This window comes from Lolium rigidum, unplaced genomic scaffold (genome assembly GCF_022539505.1).
Source record: "Lolium rigidum isolate FL_2022 unplaced genomic scaffold, APGP_CSIRO_Lrig_0.1 contig_5526_1, whole genome shotgun sequence".
Taxonomy (NCBI): Eukaryota; Viridiplantae; Streptophyta; class Magnoliopsida; order Poales; family Poaceae; genus Lolium; species Lolium rigidum.
This window is the reverse complement of record NW_025900948.1, coordinates 284,628-294,041: the sequence shown is the minus strand read 5'-3', so window position 1 is coordinate 294,041 and position 9,414 is coordinate 284,628. Positions and strand designations below refer to the sequence as shown.

The 9,414-nt window shown below is 48.8% G+C and overlaps 2 protein-coding genes across 2 annotated transcripts; one reads left to right on the top strand and one right to left on the bottom strand.

The window, feature by feature from the left end:
- Positions 1-569: 569 nt before the first annotated feature.
- Positions 570-1,839, bottom strand: LOC124681752. Its single transcript, XM_047216579.1, has one exon. The coding sequence runs from the start codon at positions 1,837-1,839 to the stop codon at positions 676-678; it is 1,164 nt and encodes a 387-aa protein (XP_047072535.1). The 3' UTR covers positions 570-675.
- Positions 1,840-5,877: 4,038 nt separating this feature from the next.
- LOC124681767 (tRNA:m(4)X modification enzyme TRM13) lies at positions 5,878-9,115 on the top strand. Its single transcript, XM_047216592.1, has 9 exons — positions 5,878-6,002; positions 6,073-6,150; positions 6,218-6,508; positions 6,616-6,847; positions 7,549-7,606; positions 7,790-7,876; positions 7,980-8,111; positions 8,235-8,370; positions 8,798-9,115. The coding sequence occupies exons 1-9, from the start codon at positions 5,878-5,880 to the stop codon at positions 9,024-9,026; spliced, it is 1,368 nt and encodes a 455-aa protein (XP_047072548.1). The 3' UTR covers positions 9,027-9,115.
- Positions 9,116-9,414: the final 299 nt, after the last annotated feature.

Sequence of the window (9,414 nt, the reverse complement as noted above, 5' to 3'; positions counted from 1 at the left end):
GATGCCGAGACTTATCACCAGCTCAACCAAGATCTGATTGATCATCACTAGCAGTTGCATGGCCAATGAGTTTTTACATTCATTTCCTACTGTTGTATGTGAAACACGTATGTGAAACAGTTATCTTGATTGTTTGATTGCGGGAACATTTGTTATTTGTTTAATTATTCCATTAGAACATTTGTTGGCAGTTTCGAAAAACATTATTGTAATAATTAGGATGATTATTGTGTGATTTAAAACTTTTATTCAATGTGAATGTTGTATTGGTTGTAATATCCAATTTGTCAAAAACCCTGTTTTGAGAGGTTGAAAACTCGTCCGAGCTAGCGGACCCCGTATCCTCAACCTGGGGATACAGGGTCTGCTAGCTAGGACGAGTTTTCGGCCGATAGAAAGTGAATACAAAGCCCTCTACTCGCGTTTTACAGAGCAGAAAAATAGGGAAAAATAGGGGGTCTGTTAGACATGCTCTTATCACAAAATTCGATGCTAAATTGTGGTGTCCTGAAAAGGATTAGACAAGCCCAAGCTGACCATGTTAAGGTGAGGCAAAACATAATTGATTGATGTTTCCAACATGCCATACATTTGTTCACCTGAATCTATCTTCTTATCTCTGAGAATAAATTGCAAAAAATTCAAGGGTACTAGCTAGCCAGACTGTACAATGATTCAGGGTATAAACCAGATTGGAAGAGAGCACTCGAAAGTAAATTTACGCGGGAAGCGCCTCCTCTTATTGCATTTTTTGTGAAAGTCGTAGATGCCACCCATGTACGTACTGGAATGCCTACTCCCGTTGATCAACGCCCAGGATAGATTGAAGCTTGTATCATCGTCCAGGTAATAGATGCTACCTACTTGGAGCCTGTCGAACTGAGACACCTCGTAGGCCCTGGAGCAGCCCCGACCAAGTAAGAGGACCCGTCCAGGAAGCGCGTGGAGCTCCTCCCAGGAAGCTTTAGAGTCCCCAGCAGCAAGGTTCATCTCAAAGATCCTGAACTCGCGACGCCGCTTGGGCCTGAAGAGCCGCAGGATCATTAGCAGCTTTCCACGGGACTCCACCAGATAGCGGGACATGCTGTGCGTATAGGGCAGGTGGCTATTGGGCTTGTAGTCAGCACGCTTCTGAACCAGGTAGGAGGTACGGGACATCACCAGAGGGTGACCGCTGACGGCGTTGGGAGCGTACACCACAACATCCTCTGTGCTGGAGAGGACATGGAAACCTTCCTTGTAATAGATGATGTCCTCGATCACGCCCATATCATGCCTGCATCCAATCCAGTGTCCGTTCATCCCTGTCCGCCAGAACGCTATGCTGGAAGCGCTGGAAACGTGTGCAGCGGCGAGGAAGCCCTCCGTCAACGGCGTGCCCGAAAAGGTGACGGTTTGGATGATCATACGGTGCTCATACTTGGTGTCGACCCAGCCGTGTTCGCTGGGAATCCTAAGCCAGTTAGGGAGAGGAACCATGGCGCCGGAGCAGAGGTTCGCCGCCGCGTACCCTCCCCCCTGGTCCAAGGCGAGGGCGACCCAGCCACCCTCGTGGGAGCCGCATAGGCGCGCCGCATGAACGCTCTTCGGGAGGTATAGGCGACGGGTGGCTCCGGAGTGGAGGCTTAAGAAGGAGGGTGAAACAAGGGACGGGAGAAGGAGACACGGGAGCTGGCACGGCGCGGCTTTATGGACCTGCGCTGCAGAGCGCCACGCGCGGCAGACAGCAGCGAAGTAGACACGGTCGGCGGGGCAGATGAGATAGCGGAGGATGATGTCGAGAAGCTCAGGTGGGAGGCCGTCCGACCATGGACAGCAAGGTTCGCAAGCACGGGGCATGGCAGGATTTGGGGGCAGCCCTGAAGCGTCACTTTGATTTGGCTCGAGCATCGATTCCGGTGCCAGAAGTAGATTTCTAGTAACGTTCGCCAGTTGAAACAAACTGGACCAGCTCCCCAGCTGTCGCAACAAACTCTTGATCCTCACGAGTTGCCATAACAAACCTGTAAATATGGACCCTTGTCAAAAACAAAACCCTGTAAATATGGACGTGTACATACTTTATTGTGGATAAATGGAGAAACCAAGTTCCAATCTCCACTCATCAGAGAAAACAAAAATGAGTGCTAGTCACATTTCTTACAAGTTTCAATCTCACGCCTAAGCTTGCAATGTTCTAACAAAGAAACCTGGCCGAGAGTTAAGAACAGTTTGAATAGATGTATGGTAAAATCCACATTGTCTGATTGTATTCATAAGAATTCTCACAGGTCAAAAGAGCTAGATAATGAAAGAGTGCAAAGGATATTACCATGTACTGGTGTGTCCGTGCTATATCCAAAACAGCCTTCACAACGGCTAAAATAACAACAACAACAACAGGAGTCTTTCCAAGTTAGTTCAGTCAGAGGAGATGTCCATGGCTGCAGTAAAAGATATGTTAACCAAGTTAGCAATGAACTCACGATCTCTTGGTAATGCATTTTAGAGAAAACTTAGAAAACCAAAAATGGCCAATTCATATGAATGTAATGGGTGGGGATAATGCAAATAAGGTGTACCGTACAATACATTGTATGCCAATGAACAATCATGTTTCTCGAATATTAGCTGTTTGCGCTGTGAAAATAAATGATGAAACAAACATGTTGATATACTTAACAAATATTAGTTTTGTGCCCAGGCTCTCCCAGGTTGGCCACAATATTAATGAAATAATGAGATTGTACCTACAATTTGAACCTATCCAGAACTCCTTACTCTTGCTAATTATGCTAGAGAGGTGAAGCCAATTGCTGTTTGTTTGGGCGCAGGTCCAAGCCAAGCATTGTGTCTCAAAGTATGTCGTCCAGAAACAAACTACCATTGCCCACTACTGAAGAAATTGGTGCAATCTTAGGCAGATACTATGAGACATGAACCAATCATTTTTGTCGAAACAAAAGGCCATAGTTTTGAAGGCGGTAAGGTGACCTATGGCATTTTACCCACGCCTAAGTGCCACAGCGGGCAGAATCCCAAGGCGCTGGGGGCAAATGGTTGGGTGAGGGGGTGTCGCTATCGCCGAAGCGTCACGTTAGGGACACCTTAAAACCCATGCCAAAGACAAATGGCATATGAAGTTCATAACTTAACCTGTACTAATACTGGATTCCACTTCCTCACTGTACCACTGGATGCTTAGAAAAACTCTAAACGGAGAAGGGTTCGAAAAGCATGAATCAAACCTAGTTATGAAAGACTAAATGGTTTCCGTTTATCTTTCAGAATTGCTTCAGAGCACTATGAGGAGAGACAGGGAGCCCATGTCATGTACAGCAGGACGCCATCTTGGTTGAAATGCATTCTAAGAGCATGTCTAACAGGCCCCTTAAAACCCGCCCATCCCATAAAATTCCGGCGGGATACGGGGCAGGCGCGGTTTAGGCCGTCTAGCAGGCCCCGTATTCGGGCCGGCCCGATTCGGCAGAATACGGGGCCCAGGATATCCACACCGCCGCCCCCTACTTATACCGGGCGAAGGTAACCCCTCTCTCGCAACCCTAGCTCCGCCGTGCGCCGCCGCCTCCCCAGTTAGCTCCGGCGAGAAATCCCGCGCACCCGAGCTCCGCATTTCAACCGCCGGTCGGCATGTACGCACGCCGAAGCAGTACCGCATCGCCGGCGAGCGGATCGAAGCGATCCCGCTCGCCGGACACCGTCGAAGAGGCGTGGCGTCTCCAATGCAAGCGATCCACCGCCGGGAGCCGCCGTGCGGCGTGCAGGTACACCGGCGCCCTGTACGTCCCGCCGAAGCTCCGTGAGTTCGCGCCGGGCGGGCTCTGGTACAAGAAGGATCCGCCGCTCAAGCCGATGAGCGGCCTCGACTTCGACAAGTGGCGCGCCGAGTGGGAGCGGAACCGCCGGGCGAAGGCGGCATGGGACGCGCGCATCGGGAGCACCAGCGGAGGAGCTCCGCTCGCCGCCGAGGAGGAAGAGGAGGAGGAGGAGGAAGACCCCCTCTTCTTGCAGGCGATAGCAGCGTCCCTCAAGGACGACGCCGACAAGAAGAGGGCGGAGGAAGAAGAGAAGGCGGCTGCCATCGCCGCCGTGAAGGAGGCGCAGGCGCTGGAGGCGGAGGTGGACGCATACATCGTCGACCTCTCCGACTAGAAGTCGCGATCCATTTAGGATCGCGCAATTCAATATGTATATATGTTGATCCGTATGTATGATCGACTATCTATGAACTATGAATATGAACAAGTTTCCCGGGTTTTAAATTTACGAATTTATGGGGTGAAATACGAGGTCTGCTAGACAGACGGAATGATCTATCTAGGAGCATTTTTTTTGTACGAAGCGAAATACTCGCGTTTTACGGGGCAGAAAAGTAAGGGGCCTGTTAGACATGCTCTAACTGAACAAAGATACACAATGAAAATACAGCTGGCTTTATTAACAATCAGAATAAAAAACATGCATGGAAACATTAGAAATAATTGGGGCTGCTACTCGATTTTTTTAGAAGTTCCAGTACCACTCTGTCCAGAACAGATAAAATTGGCCTGACAATCACATGCGTAGCACTTGTTACTTAAAATAAAACACACATCAATTCTTTAGAATTAGTAATATTAACTCAGGGTGGGAACGGGCCGGGTCGGCCCATCGGGTCTCTCGCCCGACCCAAGAAAACAATGTCGTTGGGCAGTCGGGTCAGTGGAGTGGGCCCCGAACGACCTACGGGTCAGCGGGGTGAGGATTTTCCTATATATCGCCTATTAGCGTGCGTTACCATGCTCCGCCCCCGCGCGCCCCTTCTGGGCCAGCCCATTAGGTGTTCCTTCATTTTCGCGGTTTTCCCGGTTTTTCAGGAATTTCGGTCGGATTTTGTTTGGTTCTCCGATTTTGGTGAATAACGAGCGCTAATAAGCGATGAATAGGGAAACCCGCGGGGTGAACACCCACCTAATTGATCATCGCTACAAGAAAAAAGGATCTAATTGGTCAGCTAACTTGGGCCAAGCACCAGATCGTTATTTTTTTTTTCGAAATGGGGCTTCCCATCAATTGATGCATATGGTTTTCTTTATTAACACAGTATACAAATTACCGTACGTGCATTATGGATTTGATTTCAGCTACCTAGCAGATCGCTGAAATAAATAAAGTATACAGTATCGAGTTTACAAAGACATGGATCTGATTGATTGCCGTACGTATATATAAAGCTAGTACAGTAGTAGTAGCTAATTTGCATACCATGCTACCTCCTGATGGCTAATTTTTTCGCACCTTTAGAACATAATATTGGCAACTAACTTGAGGAACTGATCGAAACCATACTAACTGAAGTCTTTTTTTTTAGAGGGGATACTAACTGAAGTCAGAGCACAAGGTAGGGCAGGATGACAGTGTGGTACCTTCCCTTGGTCCTTGGGGATTCCTTTGATCTGGGACGGTGAGGCCGCGGCTCATGGTGGTGGTGCCGGACAGGTCGCTGTCGTCGGCGCGACCTGGTAAAGCGGCGTCGATCCGGTGGCTCCTCTCTCGTTGTGCTCCGTCACGAGCTGGGCGAGCACCGGAGCGCCGCCGAGCGGATCAGCGGAGGGCTCCACGTACGCCGCGCAGGCGTCTGGTGTCCCAACCTGAGAGATCGGAGATTCCAGGGATTGGGGCCGATCATGATCATGGTTTTTACCAGCCCGGCGGCGTATCAACCGCCCTTCTTTTTTTACGACGGGACTCGCAAGGCCCAGCAGAATCTGCCGCGCTTAGTGGGCCGGCGGCCCAATGGACTGCTTCGTTCGCTATGCACTCGCTCCACGCCTCCACCCGCACGTTCCTTCGGTTTCTCTTCCCACTCCGGCTCCGCCGCCGCCGCCGCCGTCAGCGATGGACCGCGCTCCGGCGAACGGCGAACCCGCGCCGCCACCGCCGGCTCCTCCTCCGGGACGCTGCCACTTCTGGCTCCCCAGCAAGCGGCGCCACTGCGCCAACTCCCCGCTCCCATCCACCCAGTAAGCAAGCATCCCAGCTGACCTCCCCCATTCAACCCATACTCACCACTCACCACCCCCTGCTCCCCAGGTACTGCGGGAACCACCCGCCGGAGCCCTCCTCCTCCGCCTCGCGCCGCCGCGTGCCCTGCCCCGTCGACCCCTCCCAGTAAGCCCCCGCCCCCGCACCGCTCCCAGCTAGCTCCACCCCTCTGACACCTCCCCCTCCCGCGCAGCACGGTGTTCGAGGACAACCTGGAGGCCCACGTCGGCAAGTGCCCCTTCCGGAAGCACGCCGACGCGCTCGCCGCGCAGCCGTACTACTCCAAGGCCATCAACTCCGGCGGCGGTGGCGGCGCCGTCACCTCCGCCGCCAAGCGCGCCTCCGTGCACAACCTCTCCGAGCAGCAGTTCCGGGGCCTGCTCGCCAAGATCCGGTCGGCGCACGCGTCGGTGGCCATCCAAATGCGCGACTCACACATCACTCCACTTGCCTGCGACAAGTGGATGAAGGGCCAGGTTGATAGGTGAGTGGGTGCTTTGGCAGTATGAGGTTTCAGGGAGTGTAATCGTGTAAACACCGGGGTTCTGTGAGGGGTCAGGAGTGATTTTTTCCTCTTGGTGCATTGGACAGGACGGTGCCGTACCAGGAGAAGCACGTTGTGCAGCAGGTGTCCATTGTCGGGAACATGGAGACATTCGGTATGCTGCCGAGCGGTAGGGAAGGAGCAGAGGATGAAGCGGCGGATAATGCTCTGGCAGTTGTTGAATTTGGTGCTGGCAGGGGTTACTTGACTCAGATGCTGGCAGATTGTTATGGCATTAAGAATATCTTCTTGGTCGAGAGACGGTCGTACAAGCTCAAGGTCAGTTTATGTGCACCAACTACCTTGGTTTGGGGATTAGGGGCTACAACTTTACATTATGTTCAGAGTTGGTCCCTGTTGGTTACCATTTTTTGCTGAATGCAGCTTCATTTTGGTGTTGAAATTTTTAACGGTAGAGCTTATTTCTATGCCTGGTTAGCTTGTTAGGATTCAGTATGTAGCGGACTTTCCATTTTAAAGGCACTCAAACTTGAATGTAACGGCTTGTTTGTTGTGCCATAACTCTAGCAAAAACATCTCTAACTTCGGGAATATGAATTGCCAGTGTTTACAATATTCCTACTTATTGTTATGCTCAGCAATAATCATTAACTCATTACTTTGGCAATCAGGCATCAAAGCTAAGACACCTCAGACTTGTTAACCAAACTACCAACTGATGTAATCATATAGGTTGTTTGTAGTGATTATGACTATGATTTCAAATCACTACCCTTTCTTAATATAAGACCAACTCAGATTGATTGAGGTTAATTTTCAGGCATTGCTGGCACGTTGATAAGTATAGTAAATATGGTATATACAGAACACATTTGTTTCTTACTCCGGCAGCCAAATAACTTGTTATGTTAAATCTAATTTCACCATGATTATTCATCCTCTCGGAGCAATTCAGGATCAGTTCTTTCACTCCGTCGTTAACTGCTCTTGTTGTCTCTTTCCTTTTCCCAAATTTGTAGGCTGATCGAAGTTTAAGACAAAATGAGGGTGTTACGTTGGAGCGTTTGAGAATAGATAGTAAGATTTCTTTTCATCCTTTATTGGACGGGTGAGATAAGGGCATTTGAATGGCTGGCAAGCACCTTTTGGCACTGAATATCTCATTCGTGTGTTTGCTTATTTATCTGCGTGCTACATCTATGCATCTGCAAACTAAAATTTGCATATACTAAAGTATTTTGTACTTCAATATAAATGCAGTTGAGGATTTAAACCTGCATGGAGTACAAACATTGATTGGAAGTCAGTATCTAGCAATTGGAAAACATCTATGTGGGCCTGCAACAGGTGATTATTGTATTTGATGTAATGTTTCATGTTTCGGTATAGTGATACAAAACTGCGTGAGATTAGCTGAATGTATCTAATTATTTGATTATTTCCTGCCCAGATATGACCATAATGTGCTGTCTTCATGAACAACACAATTATACAGAAGAGAAAGGCCACGATAAATGTCGCCTACAGGGCCTTGCTTTAGCCACCTGCTGCCACCATCTTTGCCAATGGAAGCATTATGCAAGTAATTCCCTGCTTGCTTTTCTATTTGGATATATCATGCCACACACTGCTTAGTTACATGTCTAGTACTAACAAAGCTGGTTGAATTGCTTTGAAGAGAATAATTTTTATCTTGTGATTGCAGATAAAGCTTTCCTCTCAGGACTAGGGATTGCGGAGGAAGAGTTCCATGCCATGACATTGTTTAGCAGTTGGGCTGTGGATGGTGATCACAGCTCCCAGGACTCTTTGGAGGCTGAAGACTCATCTTCTGAAGTCAGGTAAGGATTTTTTAAACAAGTGTCAGATAAGCCTTAGCTTCGCTCTACATTTTAGTCTCTGTAGAAGACCTTCTGTTAGAACCTTGGTAGGATCCTTATTGTCACTCTTGCATTATTTCTGTGGCTAGCAGAAGTTTGAATTCGAGCAACACTGCAAAAACAAATAAGTGTCAATTAAGCTTTATCTCTTCTTCAGTAATTGCAAAATATCTCGTGCTCCAATCTTGGTAGGATACGTGTTATCATCCAATCTTGTGTTACAATCTTGTTTGGATTTTGTTATCACCTTTGCACTATGTCTAGCAAAAGTTTAAATTCGATCAACATTTCAAAAGTTCTGCACCATTTTGGATGTCTGATACCTAGTCACAACTAATGGTGCCACTGAAACCTTGATATATTTTTAACACCAATGTTATTGGAGAAGGGACAGAGAAGCCAAGAAGCCCGATCTGGAGTTCACCGGAATCGAGAGAATTATTCGTGGTATGCCAGGCGAGGAGAGGAATGCTCTGGGATTTATGTGTAAAGATATTATTGACAGCGGGAGGCTGCTATGGCTTAGATCCAAGGGTCTAGATGCAGACCTTGTAAGTTACGTTCCATCGAATATTTCCCCAGAGAACCATTTACTCATCGCCAAGTGTAGGTCTTAATTGGGATAATCAATTTGTACCTCAACTAGGAGGAAAATGGCTGAGTTTTGTTGTAAAATGATTTTGTGTTTACAAAAGGTCATCAAGATTATGGACTCCAAACCAAAGGTATTTTAACATAAAAATATTGCGATGAACATTCTTTATCGACTTCGGCGCTAGCCCTCCTGCTGCATCGTTCCGCCGTCGGAACTGTTGGTCCAGCTGGAGCTGGTCTTCGCGGGAACGGCGCCGCCAACCTGGCCTTCAAGGAGCTCGCGGGCCTTGCCGGCGGTGTCGCCATGTACGCACGCCCCTGCCACGTGCCACAACCTACTTCTCTAGTTCCCGGTTGGCCGGAATCTCGCAATGCTCGGCCTCGTGCGGTGTACGAGTGTGAGGTGGTGCG